This window comes from Emydura macquarii, unplaced genomic scaffold, assembly GCF_026122565.2.
Source record: "Emydura macquarii macquarii isolate MOO-44397 ecotype Brisbane River unplaced genomic scaffold, CSIRO-AGI_Emac_v2 contig_3692, whole genome shotgun sequence".
NCBI lineage: Eukaryota > Metazoa > Chordata > Testudines > Chelidae > Emydura > Emydura macquarii.
This window is the reverse complement of record NW_027133829.1, coordinates 7,585,972-7,602,302: the sequence shown is the minus strand read 5'-3', so window position 1 is coordinate 7,602,302 and position 16,331 is coordinate 7,585,972. Positions and strand designations below refer to the sequence as shown.

General features: G+C 48.3%; 1 protein-coding gene and 1 long non-coding RNA gene across 2 annotated transcripts; one reads left to right on the top strand and one right to left on the bottom strand.

Annotated features, from left to right (window-relative positions):
* The first annotated feature begins 970 nt into the window (after window positions 1-970).
* GSTO1 (glutathione S-transferase omega 1) lies at window positions 971-15,913 on the top strand. The gene is made up of 6 exons (XM_067537176.1): window positions 971-1,055; window positions 1,912-2,020; window positions 6,645-6,867; window positions 8,197-8,298; window positions 11,719-11,825; window positions 15,621-15,913. Exons 1-6 carry the CDS (start codon window positions 1,022-1,024, stop codon window positions 15,772-15,774), a joined length of 729 nt encoding a protein of 242 aa, XP_067393277.1. The 5' UTR covers window positions 971-1,021; the 3' UTR covers window positions 15,775-15,913.
* LOC137146065 (uncharacterized) lies at window positions 5,918-8,257 on the bottom strand. The gene is made up of 2 exons (XR_010917825.1): window positions 8,144-8,257; window positions 5,918-6,145 (listed from the first exon to the last, which is right to left on the bottom strand). It is a non-coding gene; the product is annotated as an uncharacterized lncRNA (long non-coding RNA).
* Window positions 15,914-16,331: the final 418 nt, after the last annotated feature.

Below are 16,331 nucleotides of genomic sequence, written 5' to 3'. Positions count from 1 at the left end.
TGTCAGGCAGCCAATTAATGCATGAGCCAGGACTAGATTGCAGGTCTCTTGGCTCCTACTCTCCTGTATCACAGCTCACTGCCTACTAGCTCTGCTCCCCAGTTCAGCCCCAGGCTGCCTTCACTGCCCCCACGTACTTCCCTCACTGTCTCTAGTGTAGGCCTGAGTTCCTCTAGGGATAACGTCTGCTCTTGGTGTGCCTGCGGCAGTGAGTTCTGCTGCTCCCCCTCTGCCTTTTCCTCAGGGATATTTCTGTGACCACCCCTCCCCTTGCTGTGTGTATGGGGGGATGAATCCGCTGCTCCCCCTTTTGCTGATTGGGGTGTGTGAATCTGCTGCTCCCCCTCTGCCTGGTTGCGTCTGTGAATCTGCTTCCCCCTTGCCTGATTGTGTGTGTGTGAATCTGCTCCCCCCTTGCCTGATTTTGTGTGTGTGTGTGTGTGTGAATCTGCTCCCCCCTTGCCTGATTTGTGTGTGTGTGTGTGTGTGTGTGTGTGTGTGTGTGTGTGTGAGTGAATCTGCTCCCCCCTTGCCTGATTGTGTGTGTGTGTGTGTGTGTGAGTGAATCTGCTTCCCCCCTTGCCTGATTGTGTGTGTGTGTGTGTGTGTGTGTGTGTGTGTGTGTGAGTGAATCTGCTTCCCCTTGCCTGATTGTGTGTGTGTGAATCTGCTCCCCCCTTGCCTGATTGTGTGTTTGTGTGAATCTGCTCCCCCCCCCTTACCAGGTTGTGTGTGTGTGTGAATCTACTTCCCCCCCTTGCCTGGGTGTGTGTGTGTGTGTGTGTGTGTGTGTGTGTGTATGAACTCCCCCCGCCCCCTGTCCCCGTCCCCGTCCGGGTGCGGAAGCGGGGCAGTTTCTGCTCCTTGCCCTGTAACTGGCTCGCTGAGCACCAGGGGGAGGGACTGACCCGGCGCGGAGCCGGGCTCTTAAGCCAGCGGCCGCCGTGGGCCGGCAGCAGTAGCTCTTGTGTCGCCAGTGCGGGCAGGAAGCGCCGAGCCGAGCGCGCCGCGCCGCGTGGCCATGGCCGAGAAGGGAGCGCGGAGCTTGGGAAAAGGTGGGCGGGCGCCGGCAGGGCTGCGAGACGCCTGGCTCGGCTCGGCTCGTCCTGGCTCGGCCGCTCTGCGGGCCCGGGGCCCCCGCGCTGCGTCCTCGCCCAGGCGGTGCTGGGGGCAAGGCGGGGGCGGTGATCTCCCGGCTCGGACTCGTCGGGGGTTGCAGTGCACGCCGCAGCGCTGCTTTCCTGGCTGTGACTGGTGCACAGACCAGCCCCTCGCCTGTCTCTTCTCCCCTCCTGCCTGCAGCGTCTGGTTGGGGTGTCCCGGGCGGGGGAGAAGTCCCCTCCATGCACCCTGCTCTGCTGCATCCCCCCGGGGGCCTGCCTGTACCCGGCTCTGGTGGGCAGGCTTGCACACCCCTTCCCTGCCCCGGCTCCGGGCGTGCTCTCTGCTCAGGCGGGGGGAGGCTGTCCTGGTGTCTTGCACGGGCTGTGTGCCGTCCTCTGCAAGGAGGTGACACCGTGGGAGACTTGTCTCAGGCTGCTGGGAGGCATGATATGCAGGAGAGCAGCTCTATAAAGCCAGAATGTCTGTTCTTGTACTGCCCTGGAAAACTGATTCACCCCATGGCCTTCACCGCAGACTGAAACCTGATTTATTTTCTCCAGGAGCCTCTTACAGAATGAGGGGTTACCAGGAGAAACTCTTACAAGACACTGTTACCATGGGAAAATCAAGTATTCCAAGCTCTGTATGAAGAGCAACTGCTACTTTGAGAACACGCCCCCCCCCGCCCCCTTTTTTTCCCTCCTTGCCCCAGGCCCCTGGTTTTTCTTTTTTTAAAACCTCCTGTTAAGAGGAAGCCTGTAATTTTGTAGGTGAACGCCTAGACTAACTAACATAACTCTCTTGTAGGAAGCATTGCTCCAGGCCCTGTCCCCGAGGGATTGATCCGGGTCTACAGCATGCGCTTCTGTCCCTTTGCACAGAGAACACGGCTCGTCTTGAAGGCCAAAGGAATTAAGTAAGAACACATAACGCTAAGGTGGTGGTCTCATTGGTATCTAAGGGCTAGGGGCTGAAGATTTTTTTTTTTTTTTTCCCCCTACTGCTTTCTCTGCTGTGACTTTTTTTGTTTTTGTAAAGCTGTTTTGGCTTAAGCACGATGGTCTCCCATAGTTTACCAAGCTTAACAGGATGAATCAAATAGCTGGTACTCTTACTACCTATAACCTATTTAAAAGGATCAACTGAAAATCCAGGAAATCTTTAAAAATAAACAAAAAATCCAAAAAACTTCAAGTATAGTCTGTACTCAAAACTGTTTCTAAGTTGTTTCCCAGCCAGCTATTGTGGGGCTCCATTCAAATTTCCAGTTTTTATTGAAAAGAATGTTTTCACCTCCCCTGCTGCTGTGCGAAGGCCTGCCCAAGGGAGAAAGCACAAAGTATCAAAGGCACAAAGTAAGCTAATTAGAAAAATCCACAAGTAAATTTCTTGTTTTTCAGTTACAGTAATTTTGTGTGGTCTTTGTAGCAATAGCAGATAAACCCTATCTCAAAAGTGTGTATTTAATCATTTTGTATGTCTTTATTTAATGGAAATCGAGCAGCAAAATCCTGAAAAACATAACTCTCAGCCTGATCACTGTATACCACTGGGGGGAGTGGTAGATACCCTGCAAGGTAGGGATAGGATACAGAGTGACCTAAACAAACTGGAGGATTGGGCCAAAAGAAATCTAATGAGGTTCAACAAAGAAAAGTGCAGAGTCCTCCACTTAGGAAGAAAGAATCCCATGCACAGCTATAGACTGGGGACCGACGAGCTGGGCAGCAGCTCTGCAGAAAAGGACCTGGGGGTAACAGTGGATAAAAAGCTGGATATGAGTCAGCAGTGTGCCCTGGTTGTCAAGAAGGCCAATGGCATATTGGGCTGCATTAGGAGGGGCATTGCTAGCAGGTCACGGGAAGTGATTATTCCCCTCTATTCGGCATTGGTGAGGCCGCATTTAGAATATTGTGTCCAGTTTTGGGCCCCCCAATACAAAAAGGATGTGGACAAGTTGGAGAGAGTCCAGCGGAGGGCAACAAAAATGATTAGGGGGCTGGAGCACAAGACTTATGAGGAGAGGCTGAGGGAACTGGGCTTGTTTAGTCTGCAAAAGAGAAGAGTGAGGGGGGATTTGATAGCGGCCTTTAACTACCTGAAAGGGGGTTCTAGGGAGGATGGGGCTAGGCTGTTCTCGGTGGTGGCAGATGACAGAACAAGGAGCAATGGTCTCAAGTTGCAGGGAGGGAGGTCTAGGTTGGACATTAGGAAAAAGTTTTTTTACTAGGAGGGTGGTGAAGCACTGGAATGGGTTACCTAGGGAGGTGGTGGAATCTCCATCCTTAGAGGTTTTTAAGCTGCGGCTTGACAAAGCCCTGGTTGGGATGATATAGCAGAGGTAATCCTGCTTTGAGCAGGGGGTTGGACTAGATGACCTCCTGAGGTCCCTTCCAACTCTAATATTCTATGATTCTATGATTCTATGATTCTATATTTTCTCTGGTTTATCACTCATTCAGATATAGCATGTTCATGATTTCTATAGTAAATGTACTTGTGTTCATGGTTTCTTTTAAAAAAAGATGTTGCATTTCTATAGCTTCCCCTGGATCCTTTGATAAACTTTTAATAGTCCCTTTTAAATAGGGAATTATTTATTCCTTGTTACAAGTGATTAAGCACATGACTAAGCTTGCAGTTAGTAAGTGGTCTGACCTCTGTTTGATTGCTGAGTCACTCCTGGTCCCCAAATCTAACTACGTTACATAGGCCAGCGTTGGATTTCAAATTCTCATTGGTTAAGCATTCCTTCCCCCATCACTTTGCAGTCTTTCTCTGATTCTTTCAGAGACCTAAATGCAGTAAAGCCGCACAGTCTACCTACCTATTTTCCTATACAGAAGACAACCTAAGTAACTTGCACCCATTTGGTCTCTTCTGAATTTTTTTGGTATTTTGTATGTGTAAGTTTTTGTTTTTGTATGTGGTGGTTGCTTCTTGTGTAACATAACTTTGTCCTTTGATTGGAGTCCAGCTATGTTGAGTGTCGTTAGGCATGTGCAATCCTTGTGGTCTGAATCTGTGGTTGGGAACCTTTTCTATAACAGAATATTAGTCAGGAGTGTTTTTGGCTGTATTCAGTGTTGTAGCTGTGTCGGTCCCAGCATATTAGAGAGACAGGGTGGGGGAGGTGATAGCTTTCATTGAACCAGCTGGAAGACCAGCTTTTGGGCCGAGGTTAGTCCTGATTTGAGCAGGGGGTTGGACTAGATGACCTCCTGAGTTCCCTTCCAACTCTAATATTCTATGGTTCTACAGACAGCTCTTCTGTCCTAGACCTAAGAGCTTTGTGTAGCTCAAAATCTTGTCTCTCCAACAGAAGTTGGTCCAATAAAAGATATTACCTGACCCACCAGGTCTCGAATAGTTTTTGTGGCAGTTAAATAGATCAACTTGTAGCTTTGTATATTTATCTAATACCCAAAAGAGCACCAGAAACTCTGCAGCACAGACTATCATCTTCCATGGCTGTAAAGGGCTTACAGTGGAAGATGGTGATCCTGCAAACTGCTGTGTGCAGGTATCCTGTGCAGAGTCTCTGCAGTCTGTAGGGCTCTGCCTTGGAGCAGGGGTTTATCTTCAGGAACAGTTTGCAGGACCAGGAACTGCATGATCATGCAGATACAAGACTGCCCAAAGGGTTGGGGGAGGAATACTGGGATCAGATCATGAATTTTCCACCTTGGGGTTTGTCTGTATTGTCTGTTTAGCATTTAACTTGAGTTAGGTGATATGCTTAATTGGAAACTCGACACAAATTTTGTTCTGGGAGACTGGTACGTGGTAATATGGCCATTCCATATATGTATGTTTTTTTGTCCCCGTGTACAAGTGAGTTAAGCAACTCAAGTTAAGAATTAAGCAACTCTTTGTCTTAGCCACAGGTTAAGAATAGACGCACTGAATAGAAGGGAAACAGACTAAGGTCAGAGTAAAATTCAGTTGCAGGTTGTTACTCCAGAATGTGAATCACTCCTCCTTCCTCCTGTGAGCTTCCTAGACTTGTATGTGGCATGGGCACATGCAGTCTAAATTGGAACTCTATTTTAGTTGGGTTTACCTGCCTTTAACATTGTCACCTCTTACGTGGATGTGATTAAGCTGGGGTTCTGCCTATACCCCTTCTGAACTGTGGATGGTTTTATGAAATCGTGTCATGAAATGGCTGTGTCATCCAAAGCCTATATGTGTGTGGGTCCACCCTGAGTGAGCAGCATTGCGTCATGTCTCTGTCGGGCCAGAGAAAATGGTGAGCGAGCAGCACTCTCCATGGCCTATTCAAAGTAATGCATCTTGCGCAATGGATCTGGCCTTGCTGGGGGAAGGTGCTTCTTCCTCTTACGTGAATGGGGGGATTGGGCGGGGGCAGGGTGGCGGAATGTAATGGAACTTTCCATTTAGCAGAGCAGCACAAGAGAAGCAGGTGACCCCAGCTAGAGTCTTTTAAATGACCTCATAAGGGTGGGGAGGGAGGAGAGCCATTTTACACTGTACTAAGATGAGAGAGTCTGCTGCAGGGGCAGGATAGGCAAGCGGTTGGAGGATCCTGCCTGCCTGACAGACAGAAGACAGATGATCCTCCAAGGGAAAGGTGAGCTAGTGTGGGCCATTGCATTTGGGAGCTGAGTGTTTTTGTATAAGCTGTACTCTTCTCAGCTTTATCTGCTCAGTGAAGGGCATAGAGATTAGACTGGGCCATGTGTATACGTGCCAATTGCTCCAGAACTGCTGCATGCTTGGAGCTGGGTAAACTGGAAGTGTTGTCATACGTTGGGAGAGGAGTTCTGGGGGAGGAGTTGGTTTATGTACCAGGAAGTCTAGGCACAGCATTGACACTTCAGAGGGCTAGGCAGTTGGACAGCTTGGAGTAGGGTGCCAGATAGAAGGGCTGGGCCCTGAGCATGCCCAAGGACACAGATTGAGGCAGACTGGACGCCATTCAGGCTCCAGGAGCTCAAAGGCCCCTAGGGATTCAGCATGGGAGAGGCTTGGATTCCCCCGCACAGTAGTCCAAAGTGGGTGTCCAGCAATGGGTGATCTGTAAGAGTGCACAGCGGCTGTTAGTTGTTCACCCAGGCTTTCAGGGTGTGCTATAATTCCATTCTTTGTGCTACTGTCCTGACGTCTTGCATTTCTGGTACACCTGCCTGCCATTGCTCTGGCCAAAGGCAAATCTGCTTCATTCTCTTGCTTGTCGGGCTGAACTGGCGATGAGACTGGGTGGGGCAGTATTTGCTTTATCCTGGTATTTGGGTAGGTACGTTATTTTCTTTACTAAAGGAGAGCTCTTGTCTTCCTCTTGCCCTGCTGGGCTCTTTATTCTTAGTGTGTGAAGTTCCATATTAGAAGCCCTGGAAAGTGAAGACCTGTCATTCTGTCAGGGCTTCAAGAAAGGAGGTAAATCAATGGGGATGTTCTCCTGGTTCTCTCTCTTGTCTCAGTATTGTCCGGTTGGTTGGTTAGTTAACAATGAACTATTGCTTTATTTGATGTTACTGGAGCAGACTAATAAAACTGATCTTGCTTTGTGTCTTCAGCCATGAAATAGTTAATGTCAATCTGAAAAACAAACCTGACTGGCTCTTTGAGAAAAATCCCTTTGGGTTGGTACCTATTCTGGAGACCAGCAAGGGTCAGCTGATCTATGAATCTCCAATCACGTGTGATTATTTGGATGAAGCATATCCTGGGAAGAAGCTGCTACCTACAGACCCATATGAGCGAGCGTATCAAAAGATGCTCTTGGAAAGATTCTCCAAGGTACAGTGTGATCAGGAAGGGGCGGTGTAACCTGCTTCAGTGCAGCACTCGTATTGTGCATGGCTTTGTAGAGACTTTTTTAGGATGGCTCTTGTCTCTAATAAAATCACTTTTTAAATGTAAGAGCCATTTGCTGATCCAGAACACTGCTAAGCTGTCTATCTCTGCCAGCATTTGAAAGACAGAAAAAGGAACATGAGGTTAAAGCAGAAGATCTTTTAAGCTAGTTGAATCTGTAGGACTGAGTGCAGAATGGGGAAACAATGGCATTCAGTTAAGGGGGTTAGCAGATCAGTCTTAAGGCTTGTCTTCACGGCACAGCAAAGTGTACCAGAGCTGTGGGGGTTTTGTTCTTTTTTAAAAGCGCTCTAAGGTGCTGTGCTCTGACTGCCCCATATAAACCCTGTGGGCATGCTTTGAAAAGTACCTAGTTTGCATTAATATAGTCCTGTTTCAGATTACATTAAACGTGAATGAGGTAGCTTCTGGAGTGTGCCAGCAGGGTCTACATGGGACAGTTAGTGCCCTATAAATCATACCTGTGTGGTGTACTTTGCCATGCGATATAGACAAACCACAGGCAAAGAAGGCAAACTGGGTGAATGCTTGCATCACTGCCACTCATATCCTTAACTCTAGGATAATTCTTTAAAGTATGGGTCTTTAAGCCGCTGGAAGCCAAAAAGAAGCTTTAAAATAACTAAACTTGGCTAATATTTGGTGCGAGTTACAATACGATCACCTGCCTTCTCTGGCAAGTACTAAACTACAAAATTATTGGAGATACACTATTAGTGGCCTAGACTGCCTTTTTTTTTAAAAAAAGTATGTGTCAATCTCACTGTCTCTTTAATACACTTTCCTAGTAACATTGATTAGAATTTTAGAAGAATCCTTAGAAAGGAATGTCAGTTTGCATTTCACCATTTTTATTATTGGCTCTTTTTGGCACCATAGTCAGCTTGAACAATGGAAGGACTAGTGAGCTTCCCTCTTCCGACTCTCCTGCATTATTACAATCCTTCAGTGCTAGCATTTAAATTCTCTTTTGCAACCTGTGTTTTCTCTGAAACACAAAGAACACGTCTGTCGCTGTTAGGCTGTATGTAGTGTGGTGTGTGCATGTGTCTGTCTTTTTAGCAAAACCTAAATTTAAGCATGAAGGCCCAGATCCTGAAAGGGGTTTAAGGCACTTAACTTCCATTGATTCCAGATACCTTTTAAGGATGAGGGCTGAAGTGACTTGTGGGTATCCCTGTAATGAGAGAGAACCTGCCTTCTGCAAGGAGGTCAAGCTCTCAATAACTTTGTCTTCTCTGGTTTGTTCAGTTACCGCCTCTCGCCCACAAACATCTCCTGGCCGTTAAAAATGGGGAGGACAGTTCAGCGCTGAAAGCAGAGATCAGTGAAAAGCTGGATAAATTTGAGGAGGTAAGAAATGGAGCACTCTCTGGTAGGGTGACCAACTGTCCTGCAAATCATAGGAGAGTCCCACAATTGGATACTCTGTGCAATTGTTTCAGGATGTGGGACAATGTCCAACAAAATATGGAATTGGGGGTGGCAGTTGTGGGCGTGGGGGGGGGGGGAGGAGAAGGGGCCTTGTGTGGAAGGGGGTGGGTTGTTTACCTTGCTAGCTACTAAATGCAGAATTTAGTTACACGTGGTGGTTTAACTGTCTACAGCTTCCCAAAACTGGCTATTTTGCTCCAGGGTAAAATCAGCGCTCTTGGTTACATTGAAGGGACTTATTTCAATTTTGCCATGTCCCACAAATGAGATCATGCTGTCCTGAAACTGGACTCATGTCAGTTGTTCACCCTACTCTCTGGTGTGGAATAAAAGCACCAAAATGGAAGTCCTCTTTTGCACACGGGGCTGATTGTCACTTGGAAATCCTTGAGACCGGAAGAATACAGGACTTATTTCAGCCTGTTTAAAAAATGGAAAATGAGTGGTCCTGTTTACGCTGATGGGTGGCATAGAAAACTCCCAACAGCTAAGCATGACAGTTTAAATTCGAGCTAAATTGGAAACTCGGTAGTAGACTTCATAGAGGATTTTGTTCCTCACCCTTCTCAAGTGCTGACCCCCTCTGCTGTGGTTCTATGTATATCCTGCCTTCCTAGGACGGAAGCAGCAGATTCTAAGAGCAGTCAGGCTTTGGGTCGTTCGAACCATCTCTGGTACGTTAGCAGGTCCAAAGCCAGGCCCACCTGACCGTTGTTTCTTTGCTGTAACTCTAAGATCAGTACAACTATATTGGGGGATCAGGTTGACCTTTATTTTTCTTTAGTATCGGGCACCTTCTGTCCTACTACTAGCAATTATCCTTTCTCCCTGCGCATTCCCATGTAATATAATCCCTTCACTGTGGAGGTGGTGACTGAGTGGTTAAGGCATTTGAATCATGACGCTCCTGAGTTCAAATCTCACTTGATCTCTCACTCCAGTGGTACCTGATCTGTTAAGTTAAGGTAGTCAAAGGTGGCTGGATGTGATGCTGGCCACATCACTCCATTACATGCTGCTGGGTGTGAAAACAGATGTGCCTTCGCCATGTCAGCCTGAGAAGCCATTGTCTCAGGGGAACATCGCAAAAATCCAGCTGTGTGCCATGTTGTTACAATTGTGCACCTCCATCAACTTCAGTGGAGCTGCAACAGGTGGCTTCGGCTGTATATTAAGAGATTGAAATTCGGTTTTACTTCAAGTGCTGTATTCTGTTAACCAGAACAGCTGCCCGGTCATTCTTTGGATAAGATGGCTGCCCTCTGCCGATGACATTCACACCTTCCCTCAGGCTGTGGGGTGACTCCTAAAATAGAGTTGTTTGAATGGATGAACTCCTTTGCTGCTTTGGTCAAAGGAGTGTGATCTTCTAGAAATAAAGCAACCAAAAAAAAACTAGCTGGTCATCTGATTGGGATGAAAAGAGGGGACTGAATGTTCAACAGCAAAACCAAAAACCATGCTTCGCTCTCCTTGAGCAAGCCGCAGCATCTCAGCGTGCTTCTCCTCTGTTCTGAACCTCCCATAGCTCAGACTTCAGTCACTGCCTCTTTGCCTTCAACTTCAGCTAATGACTTGTCTGGATGACACTAGAGTATCCCTGTCCCTCTAATACCTGTCTGTCCCGTCAGCTTAGCTACACTAACATCCCACTCTCAAATGCTTCAAACATTGAATTCCTCTCGAGTAAAGCCTTTCATCTGTGTGTGACTGATCAGAGTCGAGCTAAAATACTGACAGGTGATGTCTGGTTCTTGTGGACAGCTGCTTCCTATGGGACTTCTTGCAAAACAAATGCACTGAGAAGTAAAGAACTACGCTTCCCTTCCGCACCCATTTCCAACCCTGCTGTGAGATGCCTGCTGCTATGAAAGACAGATCCTGAAGGATTTTCTAGATATGTGGATTAGCAAGTAATGGGGAGTCCCTCTCACTGTTGCAGTGATTTAAATTCCAGTCTGAGCTATAGAAGATAAGGATCCAGCCATGCAAAATCTATTCAGCCTCTTTCCAAGAGCTGTTAGTCACAGAAGCATGAAATGTATTGAAGTGTCCTGTCTCCTACTCACCACTGCCCACCAGAGGGAGCCATGTTCACGTCTTTATGAAACTACTAACATCTGGTTATTTTCTGTCCTGCATCTGGTGACTAAAGCAGCTGCTCAGATGTTTGCTGAATGATGGTTTGAGGCTTTTAATAGATTTTTTTCTCCTCCTCCCCACCACAAATAAGCAATGTAAAGCAGACCTGAAGAATCTGGAGGAAGTTTGTCATTAAGGTTGTCTGAAAGAGCCCCTCAGAGTACTAACTCGGGAGGAAGGCTGAATAGATTCTGATTCTGACCTGATTACTACTAATTTAGTGTGTAAGTTCTAGTTATGGAGCAAAACCCCATTGTGCTAGGTGCTGTACAAACAGCTTTGTCCACTCCTCATTCTACCAAATTCATAAGAATGTCACACAAGGTTCTGTATATGGATAAAGCCTAGGTGGGTTAGGGACCTTGCTGCAAATCCAGGTCTGATACTTAAAGATCCTACCAAAGTAGGCCCCAGAGAAGGGCAGATTGCTTTACAAACACAAGTTAGCCTCCTCTCTATCTGAAATTAGAGATTGGCATGTGAGTCTGTTGCTGCACCTGTAAACTGGTGACAATCGGTTTACACTGCACTAGGGTTTTGATAGTTGTGGATCAGTGTTGCTGTGGGAACAGTGCATCCCCCTGCTTTTGAGCTGCAGGACTCCACTCTTGTGACTGAGGGTGGACTCTGGCACAGGTCTAAGAATGACAATGACGTGGTGGAATTGTATTCACAAGCTACCTGAATTTGGGGATTCAGTGAAAATAGAAACACAGCTGAAATCCTTATGCCCTCATTCAACCAGTCTTTTTGTGTAGCTGAAGTGTGTGTGTGTGTGTACACACACACACTTTAAATAAAGGTTTTTAAAAACATAAAATGCACCTGGGTTGCCATATCTGTCTTGGTTCCTCCACAACCTGTAAACTAGCAATTCTGGTAACTGCCCCCAACTGCCAGCACAGCCACCTGGGTCCTGAGAAGATTGTTGTTCATGATTTGTGAACTCTTCTTGCATTTAAGGTAAAATAGAATCCAACTTGCAGCATGTGATGTATCTAACCTAATATTGGAGCTGCTTTAGTAACTGGCTCCTTAAGAATGATTAATTTAGATAAGGAGGTGCCATTTCTGCATGCATTCTCCTGTAGATCTCCTCCTCGGTTCTTGCTTTCCACTACAGCATGTTTTGATTTTTTTGTAGGGCTTTTCCATGCAACTTTTTAAATGTTAAATGCTGCATCTTGTCCTCTGCAGATTTTAGCCAGTCACAAGACTGTGTTCTATGGCGGGGACTCTGTGTCCATGATTGATTACATGATATGGCCTTGGTTTGAACGACTGGAATTCTTCCAATTCCATGAGTAAGTACTTGAATGTTTTATGGACCTTTACATATTTTCAAGTGGTGTATTACAGCTTTTAATTAACTTTGAATTACCCCATCCAGGAACACTCCTGCTTAGAGAGTGTGACTGGCATGTGTAAATCCTCCAGACAGGAACGGGGCAGGGTAATGGGTTATATGGGAGAGGGAGAGGGGGGGGCGTAGTAAGGCTGTAGCCCATTACGAGAGCTCTTAAGGACTGGGACCCCATTGTGTAGTGCTGTATGAACCCGAATAAAGAGTCCCTGAAGGCACCTCACCCTATTGGAAACAAGCTCTCCCAAAGTTAAGACCGCCTAGTAATGGAACTAGCCCCACAAAGTGAGCTGGCCTCTGTCTGTCATAGGGGTTTCCCAGGCACTGGTTACCCTAGTATCTGAGCAACTCACAGCTCTTTTTAAATCTGTTATACCCTCACAACACTCCTAGAAGGTAGGGAAGTTGCGTTATCCCCTTTTGGCATATGGGGAACGGAGTGACTTCCTCAGGGTTAAACAGGAAGTCTGTGGTAGGAGGATTGGGTCAGTTCCCTGCTCTAAGCTCCAGGCTTGCCCCTAAATCCTTCCTCAAAGAGCAACGAGCCCCCAGGATCTGAACTCTTGACCTCAGGCACCAAAAGCAAAGGCCAAAGCTGTAGGCTGTGTGGCAGATGGCTGGCTTCCCTCTAGTGGGTCTCACGCTTTCCTGCCTGTAGTGGGTCAGGAAGTTGCCAGTCACCCCATCTTCCCAGGGGAGGGGGTGGGGACCCAGGCCCACCCGCTCCTCCGGGTCCCAGCCCAGGGGCTCTATGAGAAGCAGCTATGCGCTGCTGGCACTGCTTTCCAAACTGCGCACACTTCCCCTGGGCTAATTTCCCCCTCCTTCAGTCTTATGGCTTCTTGAGCCGGTACCTTCCTCCTGGCTGCTCCACCACGGAACTCTGCTCTCCAGTCCGCAGCACAGCGCCTTCCTCCAGCTTGTGCACGGACGGTTTGGCGCAGAGGGCTTTTATGAAGCACCTGGCTGGTCCTTAATTGGCCTCAGCTGCTCCTAATTGCCCCCTAATGGCTCTGAGTTAGTCAGCAGGGAACAGAGCCCTGAGCATTCTGGGGCTCTCACATCTCTGGTCCAGCACTCACCTACTGCCCTCTGCCCTGGGTATATCACAGCTGCCAAGCGTCTCCTATGTGATCACTGGGATGTGCAGCTGGTGTCAGTATTGCCTCCCTCCACTTTTAGGGAGAAGTGCTGTTTTTAAATGAACAAGTCAGGCAGTAAGAGCGGAGTTCAGCCCAATGGGACACACTGTGCAGAGGCAGGGTTAGACTTTTAATACTAGCTGACTTGGAAATTGCAAACTACTGTGCAGAATATGCAGGTAGGAGAGCGTGCCAGCAAACAATGGCTATTGTTCTAGCTCTCCTGTGGTAGAGCTGAGTGATAGCTACTAGGATGTGGATTTTAAGCCACGTGGCTGAGACGGTTACAATCCCATGGCATGTCTTGAGGGACCATATTGTATCATTGTGGGCCAGGGATTGTAGACAACTCCAGGAGGGAGGGTTATCGCAGCTCCTCTAGGAACTAAAAACATGTGGGGGGGACACCCCTAGATTAAATTAAAGTGAATCACAGAGGTGTTTACAATCTACAGAGCAGTAGCACCCTCTGGGGAGGCATCAGAGTTCACTCACTGCTAGTAGCACCTCCTGCTGGTAGTAGCCAAGGCCTTTGCATGGTCCCACCTCTTGCTGTTGCTTCCCTGGGCTGCTGCTTCTCTCTCTGGGTTTGCCAGCCTCCCAATAATAATAATTAATAATAATGCTGCTGCTTTCCTGCAGCCCCCTGTCTGCTGCCAGCTACCTGGCTTTATACAGGCCACACTTGTTCCTCCACAGCTGAACCTGCTTCTAATTAGTTCCCAGCTCCCTGGCTCTTCCTCCAGGTACAGCCTGTGGAGTTAATTGGCCGCCCTGGCCATTTTAACCCCTCCCAGTACTGTTGCAGCATTTAAACTGACTTGGGGCTGTCTTTCTGACCCGGCAAACAGACAAGACCTTCTTATGGAGGGTTAGAAAGACTTTGGCCCGGGGAGAGGGGTGTGTGGTTTTGTTCTTCTTCTGTAATACTTTTATCTTAAGATGAAATCTCCCTCATTTAGAGGGAGTGAGCGAGCTGCCCGGTAACTTGTAATGGCGGGCAGCATGCTGTTCGTAGCTGTCTGAGAGAAGGCAACACAGGCACTGTCTGTAGTCCCAGCAAGCCAGTCTGCCTCTCTTACTATAAGGCAGGAAGGTGTGCAGCCTTAATAACCCCCCCACTCGGAAGGGAGTGGACCAGGGTCTCTGCTCAGAGACCAGAGATGGCTGGTGACCTGAGACTGGGCACTCCTGGAGTGGAGAAGGGAGGGACGGATACAGGTGCATTTACCCTGAAACAGTGACCAGTCATTAGCCAGTGGTAACATAAACTGGGTAACTTGATGTGGCCAACAAAATGTAGGGGCAGAATGGGCTCAGGGGTTGGCAAGAAGGGAGGTTTATTGAGATGCGGGGGGTGACCATCATGATGGACACACACAAGAAGCCGATGTAATGTGAATAGCTTCCACCCCATCAAAACACATGCTGTGGCCAGTGGCAGGGGCTGGAAGGGGGTGTCATCGAACTTCTAAAGCAGGGGTAGTGACTAGGTAGCCCGTGGTCCAAATCCGACCTGCCAGAGGCTTTTCACTGGACTGTGGGTTGTGCTGGGACTCGGGGCTTCAGTCCCTGCTGGCGTGCCTGGTGGGGCTCTTTTTAGGAAGGGTGTGGGGACCCCTGCCCCCCTGAGTTACAAGTCAACCCCAGGTGCCTGCTGGGACTCCTGCTGTCAGCCCTGCAGGAGCAGAGCTCTATTTAGGGAGGGCAGGGGGCACCTGCCTCCCTGAGTTGTGTGTCCGCCTTGGGCACCAGCTCCCACAGGCGCGTGGCCAGTCACTCCTCTACCCACACTGGCTCCCAGAGTTTCATGGTCCAGTCAAAAGCCTCTGGCGGTCTGGATTTTGCCCACAGTCCACTTCTTGTTTAATCCTGCAGTAGGCCCTGGGTATGTTACACGGCACTGTACATGATGGTTGAAGAGGGGCACTTGCCATGTGACACATTGTTTCTCTGGAGTCCGGACCTTGACCAAGAAATCTGGACCTTGAGAAAAAAATATTTGAGCACCCCTGTTCTAAAGGATGGTGGGTACCTCACACAAGGAGCATTTGCTTCTCTCTTAGAGCAGGCACATCCAGCAGCAGTGTCTATGCATCCTCGGTTATACAAAGAAGACTTGATGATAGCCTTAAAGGATGTGTCTGCTCTGCATTTTAAATTCATGGCAGCAACCCTCGGAGCCCAGGTCTACAGACTCTGGCCCAAGCCATGGCACTGAAAGCAGCTGTGTAGACAGGTGGCCATGGGCTCTGAAGCCTGGGGTGGGGGTTGGGTTTCAGAACCCGAGATCTGGGCTGAGCCCAAAATGTCTGCACAGCTTCTCTTAGCGCTGGAGCACAAACCCAAGTCTGTCGCCCCAGGCTGTGAGACTCAGTGCTGTGTGGTTTGAAATGCAGTGTAGACGTCCCTAGAGATGCCCTCCTCTCTGCTCTATGGCCTGAAATGTATTTCCTCTCTGGTTTTGAGTATAACCTTGTGGGAGGGAGAAGGCGAAACCAACAGTAACGTAGAACCTCGTTAAATGTTCAGCTTCCGTGATGTGCTCTCCATTTCCCCTCGGCTCATATGATGTTTCTTTCCTGTCCCCATAGCTGTCTGCAGCACAGCCCGAAGCTCAGGCGCTGGGTGGAAGCCATGAAGGAGGATCCTGCTGTCCAGGCTACGATGACTGACTCGCAGATGCTCAAAGGCTTTTTTGAGCAGTATGTAAAGAACAGTCCTGAGGCCTGTGACTATGGGCTGTGAGGTGCGGGTGGGCATCTATGCATCACAGCTGCAGCGGCTGTACCGCATTTGGTTTGGGGGGGAAAGGGGGTTGTGGAGTGTGCAGTTCTGTGCTTGCATTTTAAAATGCAAATAAATCTGTTTAGGAAAGGAAGAGAAACCTCCTTTGAGCTGCCTTCTTTCCTGGTTTAGTTGGGGATGGGGAGCGAATTGGGGGTTTAAACAGACCCTGGGAAGAAACTGGCTAAAACACAGACCATGCTGTGGGCAGGATTTGAAATCCAGTGGGGTTCCCGCACACAGGTTCAAGTCCAACGCCTTAACCACTCAGCCATCACAGTTGCGCCTTCTTTCCTGGTGAGCGGAAGTTGCTGGCCTTGGGCAGGAGATAAGAGGTCACCAGCAGTGGTATGCATGTCTGGACCACATCACTGACTGACGTAGATGTAACCCTCCTCCTTTGTCTAGTGTGGTGCCTGGTTGCTTTATGGTTTGATTTTTTTGTTATCCTGGTACTTTAACAGTAAAATAAGAAAACTATATGGTAATTCCCTCCTCCTTCGGCTGAATGCTGCAAG

Excerpts from the sequence above, each read along its gene's own strand:
- GSTO1 (XM_067537176.1), top strand. The coding sequence starts at position 1,022 with ATGGCCGAGAAGGGAGCGCGGAGCTTGGGAAAAG. Across the intron at positions 1,056-1,911 it reads AGCGCGGAGCTTGGGAAAAG|GAAGCATTGCTCCAGGCCCT; the intron begins GTGGGCGGGCGC and ends ACTCTCTTGTAG. Across the intron at positions 11,826-15,620 it reads GAATTCTTCCAATTCCATGA|CTGTCTGCAGCACAGCCCGA; the intron begins GTAAGTACTTGA and ends CTGTCCCCATAG.